The sequence below is a fragment of the Neoarthrinium moseri genome, assembly GCF_022829205.1.
Source record: "Neoarthrinium moseri strain CBS 164.80 chromosome Unknown scaffold31_Wmoseri_CBS_16480, whole genome shotgun sequence".
NCBI lineage: Eukaryota > Fungi > Ascomycota > Sordariomycetes > Amphisphaeriales > Apiosporaceae > Neoarthrinium > Neoarthrinium moseri.
In genome coordinates this window covers 235,334-259,427 of record NW_026055145.1, presented here as the reverse complement: position 1 = coordinate 259,427, position 24,094 = coordinate 235,334, and the positions used below count along the sequence as shown (strand labels likewise).

The following is a 24,094-nucleotide window of genomic DNA, read 5'->3' as shown; positions in this document are numbered from 1 at the left end:
TACGCAACCTACCCCACGTACCGTAAAGTAGGGAACTACGCCGTCCGCTAAGTGCGCTGCGCATCCCGCCCGGTGTACCCCCATAGCACTGGACAGTGGACGCGCCTCCAGACGTCAGCCAGCCATCGCCTGCAGCCCAGCCCGCTGCTGTTTTGCGACCCAACCCGACCTCACCACACAACGCTTGAACCGTCCTGCGCCCGCGCGGCCCTGCATCCAAACGACGCGCATTGCAAAGTCCGACGAGAACAACGCAGACCCTCCATTTGAGGACGGCCCAAACCCAACAAAGTAAGCCCAATCGCTTCTCCGCCCCGAGCGCACGCCTCGACGACCTTGCCAGGCCGCGACCAAAAAGGCAGACGCACGATCCGTAGGTTCTGACGCGACGGTGCAGCCGAGCAACGTGCAGCTACCCAGCACCGAGTGTGTGGCCTTGCTTTTCCAGGAAATACGCCTCCAGTGCCTCGCGCGCGTGCGTACTCGCGCACAACGAAGGCAAGTATTTCGCCGGTGTAACGGAGCACACCCGCGCCCGGCCAGTTTCTCCCCCAGACGCGCGCGCGATACTAGATACTCGTATACGCACCGGACGGGCCCAGCAGCGCGCTTCCGAAGCAACTTGCACCCGGGCAAGCCAATCCAACTAGTGCCTGTTGACTTGAGAGGTACCTTGTTACCTGGTGCTCTCTGCTCTCAACTGCAGCCAGGCGATCGTACCGCGCATCCGCACTAGCAGGAGTTTATCGCCTTCAGAGGACCACCTGGGAGGCCCGCAGCAGACCTCTCACGTACCCGTACCTACATTCACCCCCGCTTCCCACGCGGACATCCAACCCATCCACGTTCTGTGTTCCGTCCCCGTCAACCACTACCACGGCCGACCGCTTCACTACCTAAAGCCAAGGCCCAAGGCTCAGCCGGGGGAAAAAAGCGACCAGGGCTCTGCAGACCGACTCTGCATATCCCCAAACATACCGTCATAAACCCACGCTCGCAACAGGGCTGCCGTCGGACTGTGAGGTCACGCCCACGAGACTATCTCTCAACGCAGTAATAGTCGTAGTTCAGGGATCCGCATCTGGCAGGAGACCCTTGACGCTCAGAATATCCTTCTGCAGCTAAGCCGCGCGCAGTGGCAAGCCCTACCTGCCTGCGACGTGTCAGAGGCAGGGACACATCACCTCAACCCAGTTTGAACCTAGTAACCAGCTGTGCGAGCTGGCAGTCCAAGAAAATTGAAAAGAAGCTCCTGCCCGCTGCAGGTAGCCAAATATGTCGGATCCCCCCCAATCCCCTTCGAAGGACGTCGAGCCAGGTGTACAGTCACCCGACGGCGATGAAGCACAAATGAACGATCCTCAGGACCCACACGCCAGCGGCCTCGGCTATGAGTTCGAAGTCAAGGAGCAGGACAGGTGGTTGCCTATAGCCAATGGTAAGTGAGATCCCTCTGCCTCTTCTGCCCACTGCCCATTCTTGGTTTGTGCGCGCCGGCTGCTATGGGGGGTGGTTCTGCTCTGCCGCAAAGCAACGAACGGGGTCCCTTGATGAGAGCTGTGGGTGTGAGCTGTTGTGAGCGTTGACTGGCATCGCTTCTGAGCATTCTCGCGCAATTGGTTCAGGCGCTGGAGACTGCCGCGCATGAGCAACTCGTCCATGTCGAACGATTCGCCGCCTCAGTCGCCCAAAGCGCCGCGCGCTTCCTCCAAAGCGGACAAGTATGATTGTTACGATGCTAACATTCGCAACTTTGCACCAGTCGCCCGCATCATGAAGATGGCTCTCCCCGAGAATGCCAAGATTGCGAAGGAGGCCAAGGAGTGCATGCAGGAATGCGTGAGCGAGTTCATCAGCTTCATCACGAGCGAGGGTGAGTGGTTATTCCCCCGTACGGGACACGTGCAAGCACGCTCGTCAACATGCCATCATCTGACTGACTTGCATGATAGCCTCGGAAAAGTGCCACCAGGAGAAGAGGAAGACGGTGAACGGCGAAGATATCCTGTTCGCCATGACCTCTCTCGGGTTCGAGAACTACGCAGAGGCTCTGAAGATCTACCTGTCAAAATACCGAGAGGTAATATATGCCCCGTGTCCCCCTCGGGCACCCGACTCCTCCTGTCCCGACGCAGATGGCTGACCGTTTCCCAGCAGTCTCAGTCCAACAGAGGCGAAAACCAACAGAACAGGCCAAGTAGCCAAGGCTACGGGGCAAGTGCACCCGGCGGGACCAACGCCGGCGGCTCAGGCTTCCAAGGCGGCGAGTCGGTCGAAGGCGGGGAGGGCTACATGTACGGCCAAGGCCACAACGGTGCGGCCGGTGAGACCTACTAAGTCCCTGGCGCAGCGTCCGTTTGCGTCTGGCGGCATGAGGCATCAAGAGCGGTTTCGGGGGTGCTCTACATCTATACCGTGGATGGCTGGCCTCTGTCAGCCATCTATACTGCTCTGAGCGTGTATAAGTATGAGACTGCGTGGGCCTGGGTGCACCTGGGCCAATGCGGAGGGGGTTCTCCCTTGTAGCCGTCAATGAGAGCGGTATCTGGCACTTGTACAAATGATTTGGGAGACGTGGACGGCATGGCTGGTGGCGGGAGAGGGATTGCGCAAAAGTCAGGACTTATTTGGTTGTTTGCTCTTCATAGATTCCCCTTGGGCGTTTCCCCCCCTTTTTCGGTTTTGAGGCTCTGCCTGGGAGCGTATCCCAGGGCTCAGCAACATAGCTTCAGTTCGACAGTCATCTTCTCGGCTTGTGGCCAAGGATCACGGCCCTTTGCGCCCAAGCCATATTTACCCTAGCTATATACTCTCGGTATCAAATTGTAGTGCGCGGCGTCTAGCCTGTCTTGTGTGCCTGGTGGCGACTGGCTATGGTGAACTACGGTTGGTGTGAGTACGCTTTGCCCAATGATTCATTTGGCCGCCAGCATGCGCTATAATGCTGAGGACTGAGGACAGTATATACGTAAGCTTGCCAATGTCAAGATTGTAACATAACCCGTGCGCCAAACGTCGGAGAATTTGCCGGGATGGGTTGTGTGCAACCAGAGACGGTGAGTGACGTCAAGGGTATACTTTGATTACTGTGCGGGAAACGGGTGTCAAACAACTATTTGCGGGAAGTAGACAAAGGAATGACTGTCTGATAGAGATGTGGAACTGGCCGTAGGGGACGTTAACACGTCTGACATCGAGCAGTACCTGTCTCTGCGGTCATGCCACGACTGGTCTGGTCTGGACGAGAACGACCCGGTGTGTGTGTCGTGTGCCATTTTCGACGTTGGTCGCGGAGTAGCCCGTCGTAGCCCGTAGAAGCCCGTAAGATACAGGGATTGCCCGCGCTGGACGACTCCTACACGCGAGCGCACGTGCCACATCTGCCCCGCGGGACCCTCTTAAAACTCGATGGCGCCTGGCCCGGCCGGCGGGCTGGGTTGGGTTTCGGTTGGTTTTGGTGGTGGTGCTTATCGAAATTCAAATTTTTGGGAACCGCCCTCGAAATTTGGGGTCTCGCAACTTGCACCCAGAATCAACCACAGAGCAGACCTAGCAGAGCAGAGGCGTTTCGGCTACACGAGCACAGCGCAACACAGAACTGCATTCCTCAGCCTCCGCCTCCGCCAGCGATGTGCCACCGCTCCCTACACTCATTTCCTGCATACCGGAGAGAGCATACGATAGAAGACCGCTGTTTCCCCTTCCGCAGCGACTGCTCGTGATCCCACATTCCTGGCCAGGCCCCTCCCCCCGAGGCTGTGACGTGACGTTTGACGAGACGTGACACGACGGCACGACCTCGATGCCTGCCCAGATGCCCGCCGCCACAGCAACAACCACGTCCACGGTCGCGCCGCTGTCGAGACACGCCGCCAAGCTCGCCCAGGCCCCGCTCAAGCCCATCCTCAAGTCCTCGCCCGCCCTCGGCAAGCGGAAAGCCCCCGACCATGAGACTCTGCCCACCGACGGAAGCATGGACGGGTCCCAGAGCCCCCGCAAACGCCAGAGGGTCGAGTTCGACATGAACCTCGAGATCCACGAGGTCGGCACCCGCTCCGTCGACGAGGTCAAGAAGGAGATCGCCGACGCCCTCGACGGCCACGCCCGCGGCGACGATGAGGAGTACGACATCCTCAAGGAGACCCTCTCGGGCAAGCAGCACTTCTACGACGAGGACGATGACGAGGACGCCGACCTGACCCTGCCAGAGAAGCGGCGCCAGGAACTCAAGGTCTACATGGTCGCACTCGCCAGCTTCGTGCCGCATCTCGGCAGGTCCGCGAGCGGCCTCGTCAAGAGCGTGCTGCAGTGCCAGTGGCTCGGACGCGATGACCAGTTTGCCAAGGTCTATACCCAGTTCCTGGCCGCCCTGGTCAGCGCCCAGGGGTCCTACTTGGAACAGGTGACGTTGTCGCTGGTGGACAACTTTGTGGAATCTCGGCCCAGTGCCTGGGCGGTACCCGGCTTCCCTCCTGTCACCAAAGAGCGCATGCAAGAGCGTATGCATTTGGCCTTGCAGTATCTGCTTCAGGTCTTCCCTGCCGCCAACGCCGTCCTCGGGTCCGTCATTACCAAGAAGTTCCCGTTTCATGATGAATCCACACGGACACATCTGGCCTATGTCGATAACCTCCTCAGACTCCGCCAATATGCCACAAAGCTCCGAACTGATATTATGGATCTTATTGTGAACCGACTGCTGCAGATTGATGTTCAGATGCAGACGGATCTGGACGACTTGGACGATGACATGGGAGCCATGGTCGCTCTGGCCCTCCAGAACTCCCAAGCGGCAGCTGCACTGCAGGGCGACGATGACGACGAGAGTGACATAGAGTCGACGGCCAGCGACGAGGAGGAAGAGGACGAGTTCGCCAAAGTCAAGGCTGTCAAGGATAACATCGAGAAGATGGACGCCATCATGGACTCCCTCTTCGCCGTCAACAGCCCGTTATTCTCGGACCCCGAATCCGACCAGGCCCACGAGGCTTTCGTGGAGCTCATCAATGAGTTCTCCCACATAATCCTGCCTACCTACAAATCTCGCCACACGCAGTTCCTCATTTTCCACTTCGCTCAGAAATCAGAATACATGGTCGATGCCTTTTGCGGTACCTGCATCAACATTGCTTTCGAGTCACAGCGGCCTTTGGTGTTGCGGCAGGCTGCGTGTGCATACTTGGCTAGCTTTGTGGCCCGAGGGGCCCAGGTCCCTGGCCACGTTGTCCGCACCATCTTTACAGTCCTTGGGCACCATCTCGATCAAATGCGCACCGTCTACGAAGTCACATGCCGTGGCCCGGACGTACGCCGGTATTCGGCCTTTTACTCATTGACGCAGGCCTTGATGTACATCTTCTGCTTCCGGTGGCAGGATCTGGTGCACTCTGTCCCCGACGACGTCGATAGAGAGGACCCCTCCTCATATCTAGACCAAGACATAGAGTGGGAGGCAGATGTCAAAGATGTCCTCCGGCGGAACATCTACTCGAAGCTGAACCCTCTCAAGGTGTGTTCGCCTGCTATCGTTGAGCAGTTTGCTTTACTCGCCCACCGCTTCCGATTCATGTATGTCTACCCGCTTATCGAGGCCAACAAGCGCCTACGACTATCCCAATTCGTCTCAACGGCATATGCGAACGGCGGAGCTCTTCGTGAGTCTGGGTTAGACCTCAGTGACGAGAGCTGGCAGCAGCTAGACTCCTTCTTCCCGTTCGATCCCTATCAGCTCCCAACGAGCAAGCACTGGGTTGAGCCAGACTACTTGCAATGGAAGAGCATCCCGGGCTTGAACCCCGATGACTCAGACGACAGCGAAGATGAAGAAGAAGTCGTCAACGAGGAAGACGTCGAAGAGGATACCGCAACAGACGACGAGGTTGGTCTGGATGATTAGTACGAGATCATGGCTTTGCATTTTCACAGGCGTCAAGGCAGGGCGGTTCTCAAGAGGCCCGGAACCAAAGGAAAAGCAATTGATACCGCATTTGAGGCATAGTGTATGGCGTTCCGGACAGAATGGGTCATCTTGTCGATAGTATACAGATATACACTTTGCTATAGCTATATACGATCATGGTTTTCAGCACATCCCTCTATCCTCTTTTCGGCCATGCCCCCGTCTTGGCGTCTATACTCCATTATAGGGAACACATAGTGCCACCGCCGCCCATGCTGCTGAACACAATACTCTCGAGTTTTGACTAGTCGCGAAGCTGGTTCACCCATGCCGTCAACACTCTAACCCGAGCGGCAACTTCCGCGAAGGATTGGCATCATCCAGCGATTGGCTGCTTACCACTCCAAAACAACCACCGCCTTCCCGAAAACGAACCAATTGATTACACACCACGCTACAGATTCCAAATCGTGCATACTGTTTCCACCACAACACACGAGCCCAGAAACTAACTTAGGACGCCAAGGCTGACCCGCGCCATCTATGGCCAGCCATCCAGTAACGCCCAGCTTGAACCAGGTGCCGTATACTCCTTCCGCCATTTGCGTTTGGATGCGCCGTGCTCCGGCACGCAGGTACAGTAACAGCCGGCCATCGGCAGAAAGCTGTTCACATCTCGCGAGAGAGTCTATTTGCTCCAATCTCACCTAGCTGCATCCCGTCCATCTAGGGCACGCCAAGCCGCAGCCCTCTTTACCACGGCCCCAATGGCCACCGCACCGGCGGTGGCTGCCGAGGACGACGGCGGGCTGGGCGGCAGCGGCGCCAGCAACTTTGGCTTCGAGGAGCGCCCTTCCTTTGAGGAGTTCTGGAAGCGCAGCAAGGAGACGCATCGCGCGCGGGGCAATGTTACGTTTCTGCCCAGCGTCGGCGTGGGCGCAGGTACGCTTGTGATTCACATTGTGTCATGCTATCCTGTCTTGTCTTGTTGGTTCCTACAGTGAACACCTGCCTTGGAGTGAGAGAGCGTTGCACTGTGCTATACCCCTGTTATCCTATACATGCAGGCCAGGGAGTGAGGAAAGATGCCGGGTCCGAATGGGTTAGATGCTTCTTTCCCCTTTCCGTCTAGATGAGGATACAAAGCACGGTCATGAGTTGCCCGACTCGGGGATGTGCGAGTCGGATGGAGTATACGAACACACAGGGGTGCTCGTTTGCTCGGGATCCAAGAGTTCGGCCATTTGCCGGGGCATTGGCAAGTGTCATAACGAACCGGTCACACGATGCCCCAGTCTATCAGCGTCCGTGTTACATTATTTCCATTTATGAGCCATCCTCTTTCTTCATTGATTTGCTGACCCTCCTCAACGTGTGAGACTGAGGTGTCAAAGCCTTGGAACATATTCCTTTCCTTGACTTATACACATGTCGTGGTTCTCACGCTCCAGCTAACGCTGTTTTCCTACCCCAAACTTAGGTACCAGCAGTAGTGAAGACGCCTCTGCAGCAGCTACGCAAGAGCAGAAACAGGCAGACGACGCCGCGGCGAGAGCCAAGGCGCACCGCCGCGCCCAGGTCCGCAAGGCACAGCTGCAGCATCGGCAGCGCAAAGCCAACTACACTAAGGAACTCGAGATGGACATTGCACGCCTGCGCGAACAGATCGACCAGACCGAGACCGAGAGCCGGGCCCTCAGGACCGAGAATGACGCTATCAGAAAGCGTCTGTCGAGAAAGGCCGTTGCATCGGGAGCGGTCAGCCTATCAGCGGCATCATCTCCAAGATCGGCATCCGTGAAGACCGCTGTAGAAGTGCCGGCAGTGGGAAACTTCGATTTTGACTTTGATATTGACTGGAACTTGGATATGACCACAAGCATGCTGGGTGTAGTTGACGCACTACCGCCGACAATTGACAAAGAACAGAATAGCGTTATGTGGGAACCGGAGTATATGGTCAGCATGGAAATGAGTGATGTGCTACAGACACCAGCATACAAAGTCTCGAATGCGACGAGCCAAGCTGCTGGAGCGGAGTTACCCACCACTGGAAGTATTTTAGGGGTCGAGTCCACCCGAACAACAGCGGCGACTGTAACAACTCAGGACGCGATGCGGACACTGGCTGGCGGATTGACACAAGAACAGACAGCGCTGGTCATTAACTTCATCCTTGCGTACGTGATGATTTATAGTCTAAATCAGATACTCTCCATGTGTCCTCGGGGGTTACTGTCTCTTTATCAACATTTAGGCTATTTGGTCTATATACTGACGACTAAACCTACTGCAGCCTCGAGCACATCTGCTGGAGCCATTTCGACCACTCTTGCTACACGCACGAATCATACGACCCAGAGGCCGCCGCAAATGGGCACACACTGATGGCGACCTCGATGGCGCTGCAGCACGCACCCCCGACCGTCTTCACGCGCATCAACGAGACCAAAGCCGCGCTCAAGAGCCACCCGCATGCTCAGCCGCACATGCACGGCATCGAGTGGCGCGCCGGGGGCCTGACGCTCGACGGGCTCTACGGGCTCGCCGCGGCGCTGAACCCGCCCGACCGCGAGCTGACGCCCGTCCAGGCCTGGTTCGAGGTGGTGCGCCTCTACGGGCCCGACCTGGCCCTGGACCCGGCCGTGCTGGCGGCGCTGACGCGCGAGTTCGCCGGCGTTGTCAAGTGCCTGCACTTCGGGGCCGTCATCGAGCGCGAGGCGTTTGATAGCGTCGTGGCGAGGGTCGTGTGGGGGAGGCTCGAAAGCCTGGGTGCGTTGGCTCGGCCAGGGGCGCCGTTGGGCGGCCTGGGGGTCTCCGGGTAGTATAGGTTGGAATACGGAGTTGGGGTTGGGAATAGTGGGATGGTTCAGTCTGGGGTACTGCCAAATAATGTGGTATAGAAAATAAGAAATCGGATCGGACTGCAATAGAACGCCCCAAAATATGCACACAATCCAACAAAAAACAAAAATCCCCAGGAGGATTCGTGTCCATATATCTACAAAGGCGACAAGGCACAATTTTGGGTATGGAGATTTTCAACCTATAGTCCAAAAGAATTCGTTTCCTTTCCAATATTATATTCGGAACGGGTCCACCGTTTGTCATGTCAGTTCGTAGCTGGCTTCCTTCAGTATTGAAACAGCAATGTACACTCTAATCAGGATTAGGCGTGGATCATGAAGTTTCAAAAGGTCATAAACACGACAAGATTTGAATTGAACCATTTTTGTGTATTTAGCAAAATAAATCCACGTACAGAATCACCTGCTTTAGCCAGACGTAGCGGGCGAGAATTCGCCAGCAAGCTTCCCACTGTTCGCATCGTTGTAAGCGATTCAAACTTCGCCTGGCACCTTTAGGTCATTGCAGCTTGCCTTTCTCAAGACTCAAAGATACCGGTCGAAACAACCAATGCGTTCTTGAGACTCTGGAACACTGGTTTGCTCCTGGGTCTCACCATACGCCCATCTACAATATCATAAACGGCTGCACGTCTGCACGGCTACAAATTGCCAGCTTTCTAACAGAATACTGGTGAAGAGAATATTGAATTCTCACAACCAATTTTCTCAACGAAAACGCCGGTCTTTTCGTTAGTCTTGCATATTGATAAACCCGAGTTGGGAAAGAGCAACACACTGAATCCACAGGTCACTAAAATCTTGAGGAGGCTCAAATCGAGAATCGAGAACATACAACACTCGGTCTTTGCCGGCGGTTATCTGTTCCAAGTACTTAGCCCACAACCCATGAAAACAAACACCGTTACAAGAGACGGCGAGCAATGTAGCAGGCTAGATGTATATAAACTGGCTCCACTTATCGCAGAATTCTATTCCACTCATTTACCGTCAAGATGGCCATTTCAGTTCCCGGGTGACTTCCTAGACCAACCTGCTGCAACAGATGCATTGTGCGCTGAGCCGGCCGCCAACCGCACGTGTTGTGGAAAATCAAACGTCTGCTGGCTCGCTCACTCGCTTCCAAGTGTTTCTCCCATTTGGCACCCTGCAGATCTGGCGCTTCGTAGATAATCTCCCAGTCCTCCATGTTCACATCTTCCTCATCCTGTGTCTCACTGTTGGGAATCTCCACCTCGAAGCTGATCTTGGCCCGCCGAAGCAAGGGCATGCGTGCCAAGGCCTTCGCCCAGGCCTCAAGCAGAGGCTGCATGGTGTCCTCGTTGGGGACGTTGCGGATGCGATGGTCCTCGTCACCATCGGTCCTTCTGTGCATGTCCCAGTGGTCCTCAGTTTCCTGGTCGAACGGATCGACCCCGTCCTGAGGCTCATCGGCGAACTCGGGCGGCTGATCCTCCAGGTCCTCCGCTGGGTTGCGTGGAGGAGCACCGTACCGGGATTCGCCCTTTGGCATGAAGTACCACCATCCGGAAGGAGTGTGTCGTTCGAGCTGCACGTCAAAGAACTCCATTCGCCGCCACTCTGGAGGAGCAGCGGCTACGTTGTCCTGCGCATGGGGCCAGAATAGCGATTCGTCGACAACACCTCGGACGCTGAAGCTGATCAGTCGTTGGGACCAGGTGCGCAGCGACGAGCTGAGCACATCATATTCCAAGGGATATCTGAGGTTGGGCATAGGTAGTGTCTGGATAATTGCGCCTCTATCAAGGCTCATGTCCAGCATGGCATGAGAAGTTGTTTGAGTTTCTTCCGATCTTGTTTCAAGAGCAAGAGCCAGGCTTTTGCGGTCGTCTCTTAGGCGTCCCGGATACCGCATCTCGAAGCTATCGAGAACAAGATCTAACTTCTCAAGTCCGGCCAAACGAGCGGCTATCTCGAGATAGACAGCAGGGCTAGGCTTGCGCTGCCAATTCGAGAAGGTGAGATGTGACACACAATCGAGGTGAGGCAGCGCTGCTGGATCAAGTAGGGTCAGGCGTGAGCGCAAGTCTCTGTAGTGCCCAAGGTCGATGCCGTATCCATTACCGGACTCGTCCTCTGCGCTAGCCGTGGTTTGAGTGACATTAGAGATATATAGCCGCAGGCCCACGATGCCATCTGGCTTGTGGATAGCGCTAAACAGTTCCTTGATCTGGAGGCTGAACTGCTTGCTTGCCGCCGCAGTCTCTGCGGGTCGCTCGAAGCGCTTGGCCAAGGCTGCGTCGACCTGATATAGCTCGACGCTGAAGAACAGTTCTCGTAGAAAGGGTCGACCGCGAGGTGGGAATTTCAGCACAAAGTCTTGGAGCTCGCCACTGTTGATGCGGAGGCTTCTGAAACTTCCGCACTCGACGGCATGGCGGAATTTGTTGGAAATACACGCGTACGACGCCCTGGAAGGCTGCTTCTCAGGTGTGCACCCGACATCTGGCCCCCCCCGGCAAGAAAGAGACGACTTGGTCTATGATTTCTTGCGGCAGTCTGTTCATGATGGCGGCGGTCACGGCGGGATAGGAGCGAGGCTTCGCGAATGTGGGTATGCAGAGAATATAATGAGAGAATAGCGACCGGGGCCACCGCTGCGGACAACCTTGAAACGACAAGATTCGTTAAGCCCCTACTACGTGCTAGCGGAGGATCTGTCCGGCCAGCTACAAGTTTTAGTTTGCCAGGTGCAAAATTTTCTACCAAGCTATTAATAAGTATATATTACTTATAAACACGATATAATAAATCACGTTAATAAATTTATATAATTATCGTAAATATAATATTAAATATAAAATAAAATAGTTTTATTTTAAATAAATGTTAATTTATAATTATTAAAACTTTTAATCTTTTATATTTATTAAACATCGATGTATATGTTTTATAAACACTTTATACGGCACTAATGCTGGAATGTTATGTCTTAAATGCACAGGTGTCAGCGGCTATGGCTGACAGTGACTAGCAAAACGTATGTTGCCAGATTGATCATCTGTGACTTGCAGGGCTATCAAAAGTGCTACTGTGGTACGGATAAGCGCCGTTGCGCCGGAATGGCCAGCATTGACAATGCAACATTCATACCTGTTGCGCCTGGGGATCCTATTCCATCTGACAATCTAGGACTTGTTGTTGTGGAGCGCCGTACCATGAACAAGACACGTCGGACCGAGGAGGAATGGCGTCGATCATGAAAATAAACTTAATTTATGCTCACACTAATATAATATCTAAATTTAGCAATGTGCTTTATTGCTTTTTTCCCCTCTTATAAATTCTAGACCCTTCTTCGTGTCCTATTAGGCTACTTAACAAGCCTTTGGATATAAATATCCGTTATATACTTCCCGTAGCACCATCAAAATTGCTCAGGCATACATTCAAGTCTGCGATTGTACGAGTGGTCCCTCTTTATATTAGTTCGGGCCAGTCTAGCAACAGCGGTAGATGAGGGATCCCTCTCGACGTTTCAGGCTATAAACGACAAAAATTCCTTGGAATGAACCTAGATATGATACCCTCCTCAACAAGCTCAACAAGACAAGCGAATTCCCTTTCGCCAGGCCCAACATCTCAAAACCTTACTCTGTCACATGCCTTGTCGCGGGATGGTGCTGGTCTATCGATGTGGTGTCTGACTTTCCACTCGCGAACTCGACCACTCTGGCCGCCGACTACGGCAACAAGTTCTACACTGGAGGGAAAGTGGCTTTGACGCCCCTTTGTCGCTGCTGTCCCCTTATTGGTCATCTCCTATCCACGAAGACTGGCACAGTTACGTGTTTGGCTGGCAGCCAGACGGGGTCGAGTAGCCGCAAAACTGCGTTCCGACGATGGAGCATGCTCCAAAGCCTTGACTAGCGAGTGCATCGGAGACCTTCCGAAGGCGGCCGCTAAGAGAAACTTTGGCAATAAGTGCGAATGTCCAAACGCCAGGGACATACCGCCCTGTTCTGCACTCGGCGACGCCCGTGACCTGTGGAGCAGGAACTGTTATGGAGTCCTCCATAACGCTACGACAATTCGTGGGTGGGACGATGGAAGGTTGGATATCGAGGTGTACGGTGGGGGAGCGGCGCATGACCGTGGAAACTCGACCGCATACAACTATATCAGAAGATTAGCTTGGCTTCGCATCGTTAGTTTCGATAATGGAAAGGAGTGTGAGCACGGCACTTGTTAGAGATGGCCTTGCGGACAGGACAGGTCAGGGTGGTACCACAGGCAGCCAGCATAACCCAAACAATGCTGGGAATTATGTTCACCAGAGTGGGCTATGGTCTCTGCTCGCTGCGGCGTTTGTGTCAATGATGTTGTTGGCTGAGGGAACTCAGCTGGCTGCATGGTTTTCTGCATATCGCCATGTGTATTACGACACAAAAAGAGCAATCAATGACAGACGAGCACTCGTTCAAGAAACTCCTGTAGTGCTCCAAGCAGTCAAATGGTAAAAATAGTCTTCGATAATTTTCCCATGCTCGCCGAGCAAAGTCTATTCTAAACATCTAATTTTACACCCACGTGCTCCGAGCTCTCAGACTCAGTGTTCTCCTGGCCTTCTCCCTCTCGGCCCTACTCGGCTTGCCCTACAAAGCCTTGACGATGCTCCGCTCGTCAAAGAGGTCGCGCAGAAGCCCGACGAGCGCGCCGTCCTCGTCCACGGGGCCCATGGCGTAGGTGCTCTCGAAGGCGAAGATACTCAGCTGACCGAAGAAGGGCCGCAGGATCTTGGCGACGAGCTCATCTTTGCGGTCCATGCTCATCTCGTCAGGGATGCCGCCGGGTCCCAGAAGCGGTCGGCGGTGCGACCCCGAGGCTGCCATGATGGCCGCGCTCTCGGTCTGCAGGGTCGAGTTGTTGGCTATGGAGCTGTTGCCCAGCTCCTCGGAGAGTTCGTCCACTAGCGCAATGGGCTGGTATGATGGCGAGCGGTAGATTGCGTCTATGGTATCGGTGACAAAGAGCCACTCGTGGAGCTGGAAGTCATCTGGAGCCACACAGATGAGCAGGTCGAGAAGTTTGCATGCTTGAAGTATTGAAGGGTTGTTGAACGTATCGCTGGATGCACTGTGATCTGGCGCCACAACTGATGAGATGGCGGCATGGAGCTCAGCATTCATAATGGGCCAAAGGGGTGACAGGTGAACCGCTGATGTGCGGAGCACCAGTGCCCTGACTAGCATATAGATTTCGGCACGTGTAGTGGACGAAGGAGACGAGGTCGAGGTAGCCGCGAGCAGCTCAACTAGCCGCTCTGTTATTGTTGGAAGATCCGCCACGAAGGCGTCGATAGGCGAGGCAAGAACCAGCGTTGCCGCACGGCGGAGGTTGAGTTGCGTCTTGCGATCTGCTTCCAGCCTTGCTGATGTGGCACCCACGCCAAAGACGATGCCTGCCGTTGTGGGAGGTGTGATACGGCTGAGAATCTCAGTCATGCGTTCCTTGTCTGCGATAGTCCACTGCTTGAGAAGCGGTAGCCAATCATTTTGAACCAAATTGACCGATGATCCAAAGAATCTTGCGTCATTGAACGCATCGCCAATATCCTTCTTCCACGTCTTTTGATTATTGGGTAACCTGGTGAGTTCCTGCAAGAGGGTCAATGTTCCCTTGGATATGGTCTCCGGGAATCCCTTCGAACGAATGGACGGTCCAATCACGTTGGTCGAAATCGCACTTGCTGCAGTCAAGACCCTGTCGGACTCCACTAGAATCTTGGGAAGATTTGGGACGATGGTTGATAGAATGCCCACAACATCGTCAGCCCTTGCGCTTGGAGACAGTGCCCGACGCTCGTCATTCCTCGACTTGTCGGAGTGAGAATTAGCCGATGTCTCGGTAAATGCTGTCGGTCGGGTTGTAAAGAGAGCAGTTAATAGACGAAGAAAGAGATCCTGTTACTTTTAGTTAGTGCTTACGGATGAGGTATGCATTCAACTTACACCGAGTTCTCTTCGCATCTTCCGCTGCTCTCCAAAGTTAGTGTTGTCGACTTTCTCTCCCAAGATCGCCGCAAATTCCAATAAGCTAGGTAGTGTTTGTCGATGCGGGAAAGGGTTGCCCAGCAGGTCTTTCAGGAAGATCATGCAGTCTTGCCAGATCTCGTCCATGGCGTCATCTTCCAGGGACCTCGCGTAGTCGACCAGGAATATGACCAGGTCCGTGTCCTGCAGAGATATCGTCAATGTCGATTTACGCGATGGCTCAAGCGCATTGGGGTTCGTGCGACTGTAGATCGCGTTGAAGATTGCTGGTATCGTGTGCCTTGGCCTGGAACCGTCTAAGGCAGGGAGTAGGTTGAAGACCTCGGAATGCTTTGATGCATCGGGGCTGGCCAACGAGGCTTGCCATATGTCAACGACAGTCTCTAAGCATTCCAGCGCTTCGGCTGCGAAAACGTGCTCGAGAAGGCGTCGAGCGCGATTACGCATGCGCAGGGATGTGTAATTGAAGGATGATGATGAGCTGCTATCCAAGCTTGATGCTTCGCTTCCTTGGCCCCACGACCAAATCCTGAAACAAATACGGACTGCATCCTGGAACGCAAGCAATACGGTCAATCTATCGTTTGCAGTGGCACTGCGAGACTGTGGAGCTTCCGAGTTGAAGACTCCAGACACCATGTTCCCGAAAAATCCCTGTGATTGTTGATCTGGGCTTTTGACGATTTGGGCTCTAGCCTCCTCTGCCAGCAGCTGATCGTGGGCCTTCGCTAGGACCTGCTCGAGTGCATTGAGCAACGAGATCAGAGTAGACTCTGGGGCGTTGAGCCCAACGGTTGTCTTGGCGTTTTGCCTGAAAATCCTTTGTAGGTCTTCGAAAGTACTTCGGACCTGTTCGCACAGGGTCTCCACCAGCGGCATCAGTACTTGGAAGATAGTGTTGAAATATAGCGGGAGGCACTCTGTCAAGAAGCTAACCCAGCTGTCTAACACAGGACGACTGCTGGCGGAGCTCAGTCCCGCTTGTATGCACTTCAGCAGAGAGGGAGGCGGCGCTGTGATCTCTGGTATATTCTCAATCGTGGTGGAGGATAATCGCATGCTGCCTGATGGGTAGCTCAAAGCTCGTTTCTCCCCTGTTGGCGAGGATGGTAGCTCATTAGGGGATACATCCCGCAACTTGAGGGATGCGAATACAACATCCAGTAATAAGACCTGTATGTAGGGATCTGGACCGCTGAGTGACTGATGCAGTCGGTCGATCAGGATGTTCTCTAGGTGTAGTCCTGAAAGAGGCTCCGCATAAGGGTTTAAGAGGATTTGATGCAATAGAGTCAAAGAACACCTGTGGAGTTGCGCAATCCGTAGTTGCACCTGCGAATCCTCAGGAAATTTGTTGCCAGCGATACATCTCATACAGACATGGAGGAAGAACTCCTGAAGCGAAATGTCGCTTTCCGTACCAGCTACCATAGATCAGTAGGCAGCCTCTGCACTTGGGCCAAACAGAACTTACTGATCTCTGCCAGGCTGGCTTCTGGTTCTTCGATGATGCGAGTCGCGAGAACGCCATAGAAGGCATCGGGGGCCCAGCGGAACATGTTGGAAAGTGTGCGGAGGTAATACAAACCCATGTCGAGGTCATCATCTGGTGAGAAAGCAATGGACTGCTTCGCCGAATCTGCGCTTGATGTCTTTGGTAAGCTTCGCAAAAATCGAAGCTGGGACAGCTTGGTGACAAACACCAGGAACAACCTAACAAAATCTTAGCTGGTAGGCCCAAAGCAGCCTGACATTATTACTCACTTCTCAATACCAATCATGTTGTTCAGCCATGTCTTAACCGCCATAAAAAGTTGTGTCCGATCGTCCAGCAGCGAATCCAGCATCAGAAACAAAGGTCTTGTCAGCATAACCTCATAGTAATCCTGCCCAGAAAGCCTGAGTTGCATCTTTCCATCGGTTGTTGGTGTTTTGGGTGCTCGGCGGTCGACACTATCTTGCAGCGTATGGGACCATAGGATACTAAAGCTTCGTCCCGCATCTGCCGGACGAATGGCGAATGTGCCCGTTGTATCATTCTTCAACATCAAAGCCGCAATTGCACTTTCGATATCACGGTTCTCTGGCCCAAGTGCTGACTGTAGTTGCCAGAGGCATCGAACGGTCTCAACATGATACTTTGGTTCAGACAAGGAGAGGAACCCCCATGCATGACGAACGAGAGACTCGACCAACCCTGAGAGAGACGATGATGACGTCCTGGCACTGGTGTACAATTGTGTAGAAAGCGACAGCAAGGATTTGAAGCCAACAAAATGCAAATCGCTCCCTGCGAGGCTCGACTGCATGTGCGACAGGAGACTTTCGGTGTTCAATGGGTACTCTTGAGGCACCTTCGACAGAAGTAGAGAGAGAACGTGAGTTCTAACCGCCAAGGCTTGTGGTATCGTCTTTGCAGAAAGACAGTCACACACCAAGCTACATGTCTTTTGTAGCAAGAGTTCACCAACATTCCGGGTTGAAAAGGGGAGAGGCACAGCCTCAAGGTTTCCTTGATCGGCGATGTAGAAACTCTTGATCTTCTTGAGAAGTTCGTGGTTGGACATTGAGGCCACAATGGGAGCCTCAATGGAGCCCACAGAATCCCTCTGTCCGGATTTGGCTGGAAATGCTCGTTCAGGTACCAGATCCAAGAGTCCGAGGGCGATAGTTAAGGCTTGATCCGACAAAGTGGGTTCGCCCCTATCTTTGTCTGCCGGTATGCGAAGACCACGTTCTTTCGAGTCTTCTAACATCGCGAGGATCGACAGAGCTGCCAAAGGAGCATGTATGGTCACCATCTCTTCTTCTCGGATGTTGAAATGCGCCATGATGAACTGAACCAGTCCCAGGTTATCGACGCGTTCCGTATAGGAAATGTTTCCAGGGCCGATAGCTTGAGCTACAAGACCGACCAGTTCGCCATAAATAAGTCCACTTTCAACACCATCGAAGAAGACGTTGGCACTACGCAGGACTTCATGAAACTCGGTTCTCCCAGCAGCGCGAGCCTTGAAGTCTTTAACGCTTCTGATAATAGGTAGGAAAATTTCTGGGACCACCAATCCGCCAATCTCCCACCTATCCATCAGAGAGAGGCATATTCGATACGGGCGTGCTCTCTCGGTAGGGTTAGTATCAGAAGCAGACTTGATCATCGATAGAAGCGCTTGTGTCAAGGGTTGGAGGCCATATTCCTCGAAGTAGTTCGTCTTGGATGCGAAGTAACTTTGGTGATTTCCAGAAGGGGAACTGGGTGACTCAAGCCCGGTTTCGTTGTCATTGCTCAGCGGTTCAGGTCCTAGAAACCAGGCCCACAATCTCCGATTTAGACTCATATCTCTCCGAGTAACAACGCCAGCCGCAGCTCGAAGAAGCAGCTCAAAGTCTTCAGGTTTGACCTTTTTCTGCAATACCTTGGAATGTAACGGCAGATGGGTCACTAGAAGGTCCAGAAAACCTCTCTGAATCAGAAGCTGATCATCGGCTAGCCCTGCAGCGAAACAACGGAGCAGCAACCCTGGCTCAGGAGAAGTGACCAAATCTGCCAGCTGTTCGGAGAGGTCATCCTCTTCACTGTCAGGAGCCGCAACTTTGCCTGCCGCATGCTCGTGCGGAAGAGAATGTCCAAGTTTCGGTAGGTTCCGCACAAGGTAGGCCAAGGCGCCAGGCCGACGACTCTGACTGGTGATGGACGCCAGAAAGAAGCATTGCCAGAAGAACTCGTCTCCGGTGGAATGTGTGGTGGTGATCTCTCGTGTGTCGGTGCGAATTGCAACCTTGAAATTTTCCAACAGCTTCAGAGTCCGGTCGAAGTCTTCGCTAGTCTCATCCTCCAGGCCGGGCAGCATGGCCATGACCACGGCCTTCATAGCTGGGCGCAAAGACCGGGAGTCCAACTTCAAGAAGTACTTCTCGAGAAGATCGAGAAACGGGGCTCGTACGGTCAGCGAGGCAAACGAGAGTGTCGAGGCCAGACCGGGGAGATACAGGGGGAGGTCCCGGGAAAGTCCTTCTGTGCCAATGACAGAGAAGACGTAGTTGTAGACCTCCAGTGCCTTCTGATGCACGCCCGACGGCAGTGAAGGATTGAGGCATTGCGATAGACGCTTTGCGACGAGTGCTTTCGAGGGAATCGTGGTGATGTTGGTATGACGGGCCTGGAGAGCCTTGAGCAGGCGGCTGAGGAAGGAGATGTAGTCTGCCCACTCCTGCAGGGCCGTCTCAAAGAGGGACAGGGCGCGTTCCACGCCGGAGGCGTACTTTCGGTAGGCCTTGTCCTTGGTCGGCGTGTCCTCGACGCTGAGCTGGTTCCTCCATTGTCGGGGCACTGGGGTGTTGCGTCCAGAGCTCTCGGGGGACAGGGACCCGACGGGGCCAGTTTCGAGGCTCATGGCTCGTCTTTAGGGCGGGACGGATCGCGGCAACATGAGATCTTCTCCGGGGCGTTCGCGAGGGCTGGAGAGCATAGCTGGCTCAACCGTGGCCGTTGGAAGACAGGGCGGCGAACATGAGACTATTCGCGACTTGCGGATTACGTTGCCTGTAGCTAGCTGCCCTGGCTGCCAGTTCGCCTCGCCAGGTAACTAACTTGTTAGCGGGCGTGGGTTTCATTGGATTGGACCCCTGGGGCCTCGACCCCACGCCAGGGATTCCACGGTACCTAGGCAAACTCCCGCTGTAGACTACTACTACTACCCTTAACTGGGCCCCAAAACCTTCGAGTATCTAGTCACGGTACTTACCTATCACTTACACAGGTACCAAACCTACCTCAGGTAGGCACGTGCTGCAGAAATGAAATTGCCATCGTTGTACCAGTAGCTAGAAAGAATATCTCGCCCATGTGGGCGTGCGTCATGTGCTTAGGGAGGTCAAAACTGCCAAAGACGACACGCAACCATCCCCTTACATGGACTGGCATCCCCCCATTTGGGCCTGCAAGCTTGAACACAGTACTTGAGACGAAAGATACCCGTGATGTGCTGAGTGCTCGGTATCATACTCGAAAAGTACTTTGGTGGCACCCCCTGATCAATTGCTCAAGGGAAGTGCAGGTAAAACTCGTGGTGTTACTTCTGTTATACGATACTGCACGCGAGACGCGTGCCGGGCATGCAATTCATCTTTCCCATGCCCCCCAAACCGTCCAGCGCTGGGCCCATGACGCCGGTCCGGTCCCAGGAGGGCACTAAAATAGCCCTCTATCATGCCCCCCCGTGCAGCCATAGAATAATTGTCCCGACATGTGGACAAGGACTACCTTGACCCTCACGCGTGCCATTTGAGTGACTACTTTGCAGGACTCGGTGTGCCCATTGACCATTGCGCCTCGGACCTGAAGGAAGGGGTAATTATGCAAAACCCACAACCAAAGCTGCAATGGTAGCCAGCAGGGAAGATGCCGGAGCATCAGGCCCCAATGCCGACCGCGATCAGGATCATGACGACGAACGACCTCCTCCCCTACCGCCGCGACCGGTCTCGCAGACACCCGCCGTCACGGCTGCTGCCACGTCTGCTGCAGTAGAGAGGCCCGGACTGCTGTCGAAGCCAACCACTGCCGTCTCGGCCACCAACATCCAGACGCTCTCATTCCCGGACGGAACGAGGGGCACGTTCACAAGTAGCGAGGGCACAGCCACGGCTGGCCACGAGGATGTTATAATACCGGGGGACCTGGGGTCCACGCGGAGTTTCAACCCCGCCTCCAACGACCTGGACGAGGGCATGAGTGTCATGAGCTTTGCGCCAACCCTGCGTCCCGCTGGCGACCTCGAGAGCCTCCTCGTCGGCGACACAAGCAAGAGAAGCCCGGCGTGGCAACTGCTGAGATCGCAGTCAGCGACGGTGCCGCCATTCAGCGCCATGAAGACGGAGGAAGCCTCGGCACTTCGGGAATTTGAGAAGGAGTTCGACGGCATCCCCGACGAGTCTCAGAAGGAATGGACCGACTCGGATCGTGTGTCGATATGGAAATCGAAATTGAAGCACTACATGATCCTCTCATCGGCCGGGAAGCCGATCTACAGCCGACATGGTGACTTGAGTCTGATCAACTCCTCGATGGGTGTGGTCCAGACAATCATATCGTTCTATCAGGGTGCCAAGAACCCGCTCCAAGGCTTCACTGCCGGCAACACAAGGTTCGTCATAGCGACTGAGGGCCCTCTGTACTTTGTCGCTATAAGCAAACTGGGGGAGAGCGATTCGCAACTGCGGGCCCAGTTGAACGCCCTCTACATGCAAATCCTCTCAACCTTGACGTTGCCTACTTTGACGCACATATTCGCAAATCGGCCGTCGACCGATCTGAGAAGGCCCCTTCAGGGCACAGAGTCACTGCTTTCGTCTTTATCGGACAGTTTCACCAAAGGCTCGCCGTCCATGCTGCTGGGGGCGCTGGAATGTCTCAAAATCCGAAAGTCGCAACGTTACGCGATAAATAATGCCTTCCTGAAGGCAAAAGCGGGCAATCTGCTATATGGCCTGATAGTAGCCGGAGGCCGCTTAGTGAGCGTTATCAGGCCTCGCAAGCATTCTCTTCATCCGAGCGATTTGCAGCTCATCTTCAATATGCTTTTTGAATCTGGAGGGATCAAGGCTGGCGGTGGTGAAAACTGGATTCCCCTGTGCCTCCCTGCTTTCAACAATCGTGGGTATCTATACATGTATGTCAGTTTCTTGGGTGGAAGGCCCGGGAGTTCCACATCTTCCAAAACGGATATCCCGGTCGACGAAGAGATCGCCATCATTCTCATTAGCCCCGATAAGGAGAGCTTTTTCACCCTTCAGAAGATGAGAGACGATGTCGTCAATGAGCTGGAGAGAAAGGGAAGTCTTGACATTATCAAGAAGGCAGCAAAGCAGGGCCGGCCCAAGGTGACCGACATCGCCCCTGGGACGCACATCAGCCATTTCCTCTTCAAGTCGAAAGCGAACGTGCAGTTCTGCATGCCCACTCTGGAGCCGCTTTTCGACGACATGGTCTCGCACCGCCGTTTGATGTCGCTATATCACAATCTGCACGCTACAGTGCATGCGAAGCATGCTCATCTCAAGGTGATGCATTGCGTCGGCGAGGACTCGACGTCGCTCGCGTGGATCACACCCGTATTCGAGTTCTACTGCGTCGCCGGACCCAATGCGTCCAGGCAAATCTTGACTTTGGGTGCTAATAAGATCATGCAATGGGCTAAACGCGAAGAAGAAAGATTGTTCATCATTGGAGGAGGCGTGTTCTGAATACCTTTCCATGAAGATATAATTACTCTACACACCACAACTACTAACAGGACTTCAACTCAGCGATTGAGGCAGAGCAACTATGAGGCGAGATGCAGCGTCTCGTGCGGAAGGTATAGGCTTCCTGGTCATCTATTGGAGAAAAATTCGGAAGATACATCTCTGAACGCCCCTTGCTCTAGCGCTATTCTTGATAGGTTATTAAGATTCCCAATGCCGTTTGGAGGGTGATTGCCGAGCGGTGTCAGAGCACCACGCCCTCGTCCTGTTGGCGCTGCACAAGCCACCGTGCGTCGGGAAGTTCTGTCGATTGTGACGCCGTGGGACGAGCATCCGGCTCATCCCAGCGATCGTTCTTGGGGCCAAGCTCATCGTAACATGGGAGCCCATTTTTGCATTCCATGCAGACGCCCGAGTCTCGCCTCTCCCACAGTTTGGACAAGAAGCCCTTGGCCTGCGAGGCCTTTCGCTTTGCTCCGGCAAGCGGACCGTTTTTCAGATGCTCCAGCCAACTCTGGCGAGACTGCTTTTTCTGCAACGCTCTTGCCCTCATCTGCTCCGGAACCGACTTGGAGCGGATAGGGGTGAGCTCATCCAACTTGCCCCAGAGCTCTATGTCCGGCTCCGGTTCGGACTCTACGCTTCCCTGTCTGCTCGTTGCGGACTCCTCCTCCTTCGCCGTCTTGGGAGCGGGCGCGGCGCCGCCGCTGCTCATCGAGTCAGCTCTCTCGGCTTCGGCCGACTTCTTGTCCCACACGACCTCCTTCCACTTAATTCGGCCCTTTGGGCGGCCGACGTACATCGTGCTCCCGCAGCGCGTCTTGACGCGGACGGCCTCGCCTCGCGGGGGGCGGATCCTCTCAGCACCCGTCATACTCGAAAGATAGTGCTTCCATGGATCCGGAAGCTTCGTGAAGGCTGCATATTCCTCCTTTGGCGTTAAGGCGCTGCCGGCCTGCGCCCAGCTTAATATCCTGTCGTTCAGCGCCTCGAGCTGGTGATAGCGCTCTGCGTCGGACCCAGGGTAGTCAAGCGGAACGTGCTCATCAGATACTGCTGAGATCCCGTCATTGTCTTCAATACCATCACTACCCGTATCACCGTTTTCTCGCTCGCCTTCTCTGTGCTCATTTGTTGCTACTTGTTGTTCCAAAGCCGGAGGTGCGGAGGAACCTGGACCTTTAGGCTCCGGAGATGTACTGTTGGTACGGCCCTCATTCCAACATTGTGGCCAGTCTATCGAATCTGTATTTTCTGTGTCTGAGCGTTGTCGGTCCTCCATTGCGAGATGCCGTGGATAGATGGGGAAGGTACGGGTTTACGAGGGATTGGAGTCTATGCGGTTGAAAGAATGAAGACTGCTGCTGAACAAAAGGGTTCAACCCTAGGCAATCTCCCAGGAAGACTTTGGTTTATCGAGAAGGAAAGTAGGATAAAGAAGCATTCACTGTTAGCTGCAGAGAGAGAAAGTTACTAGCTTGCTGGGATGGGACCAGCTCGAGCAGACGGAGATGGAGCCTGGCTCACTGCGCTGGAGGGGGCGCCAGAATAGAGTCAGTTTTCAAGCAGTTCAACGGCTGCAAGGAGAGTACTATTAGGGCACGGCTAGAAGTGCGGCAGATACCAGCTAGAACAATCTTATTAGATGTCTCGTGCTCGTGCCTATTCTTCTCAATGTATGTGGTACCTCGCGCCTCATGATTGGATTGTTGTCAACGGACTTCTCGAGCTAGAATGCCTCAACCGCGCCCCCTACGAAGTCTAATCGCAAACCCTCTCGTCTCAAACTCACAGATCTCTTGCTCAAATGTGCCAGCGGGTGGAAACCAAGGCAAACCTCTGTAAACAAAGCCTCATTTCAACGTCGTTGTAGTCACTACTATTCACAGGAGCCCCAAAGCACATGTTTGAGGTTACCACCGCGGTGACGAACATTTGTGATGAACAGCATGCGCTGAAAGGCCACAGTTAAGAAGATTTCTGGCATTATTGTGTACTAATGAGGTGCAATCCAGCGTTTGCATGCAATATTGTCTTCCCACATAACTAAGAACGCCCCAATCACCCTG

General features: G+C 54.2%; 7 protein-coding genes across 7 annotated transcripts; 4 read left to right on the top strand and 3 right to left on the bottom strand.

Annotated features, from left to right (window-relative positions):
* Positions 1–1,275: 1,275 nt before the first annotated feature.
* JN550_007835 (uncharacterized protein) lies at positions 1,276–2,337 on the top strand (the record flags this gene model as incomplete). The annotated part of the gene is made up of 4 exons (XM_049319729.1): positions 1,276–1,438; positions 1,604–1,873; positions 1,953–2,080; positions 2,155–2,337. The coding sequence occupies 4 exons, from the start codon at positions 1,276–1,278 to the stop codon at positions 2,335–2,337; spliced, it is 744 nt and encodes a 247-aa protein (XP_049170191.1).
* Positions 2,338–3,814: 1,477 nt separating this feature from the next.
* On the top strand, positions 3,815–5,896 carry JN550_007834 (uncharacterized protein; the record flags this gene model as incomplete). The annotated part of the gene is made up of 1 exon (XM_049319728.1): positions 3,815–5,896. One exon carries the CDS (start codon positions 3,815–3,817, stop codon positions 5,894–5,896), a length of 2,082 nt encoding a protein of 693 aa, XP_049170190.1.
* Positions 5,897–6,666: 770 nt separating this feature from the next.
* JN550_007833 (uncharacterized protein) lies at positions 6,667–8,724 on the top strand (the record flags this gene model as incomplete). Its single annotated transcript, XM_049319727.1, has 3 exons — positions 6,667–6,841; positions 7,380–8,079; positions 8,196–8,724. 3 exons carry the CDS (start codon positions 6,667–6,669, stop codon positions 8,722–8,724), a joined length of 1,404 nt encoding a protein of 467 aa, XP_049170189.1.
* Positions 8,725–9,724: 1,000 nt separating this feature from the next.
* JN550_007832 (uncharacterized protein) lies at positions 9,725–11,294 on the bottom strand (the record flags this gene model as incomplete). The annotated part of the gene is made up of 2 exons (XM_049319726.1): positions 9,725–11,206; positions 11,262–11,294. 2 exons carry the CDS (start codon positions 11,292–11,294, stop codon positions 9,725–9,727), a joined length of 1,515 nt encoding a protein of 504 aa, XP_049170188.1.
* A 2,088-nt stretch (positions 11,295–13,382) lies between these two features.
* JN550_007831 (uncharacterized protein) lies at positions 13,383–19,174 on the bottom strand (the record flags this gene model as incomplete). Its single annotated transcript, XM_049319725.1, has 4 exons — positions 13,383–14,690; positions 14,739–16,204; positions 16,255–16,493; positions 16,545–19,174. The coding sequence occupies 4 exons, from the start codon at positions 19,172–19,174 to the stop codon at positions 13,383–13,385; spliced, it is 5,643 nt and encodes a 1,880-aa protein (XP_049170187.1).
* Positions 19,175–20,162: 988 nt separating this feature from the next.
* On the top strand, positions 20,163–22,025 carry JN550_007830 (uncharacterized protein; the record flags this gene model as incomplete). Its single annotated transcript, XM_049319724.1, has 1 exon — positions 20,163–22,025. One exon carries the CDS (start codon positions 20,163–20,165, stop codon positions 22,023–22,025), a length of 1,863 nt encoding a protein of 620 aa, XP_049170186.1.
* Positions 22,026–22,269: 244 nt separating this feature from the next.
* Positions 22,270–23,307, bottom strand: JN550_007829 (uncharacterized protein; the record flags this gene model as incomplete). The annotated part of the gene is made up of 1 exon (XM_049319723.1): positions 22,270–23,307. The coding sequence occupies one exon, from the start codon at positions 23,305–23,307 to the stop codon at positions 22,270–22,272; it is 1,038 nt and encodes a 345-aa protein (XP_049170185.1).
* Positions 23,308–24,094: the final 787 nt, after the last annotated feature.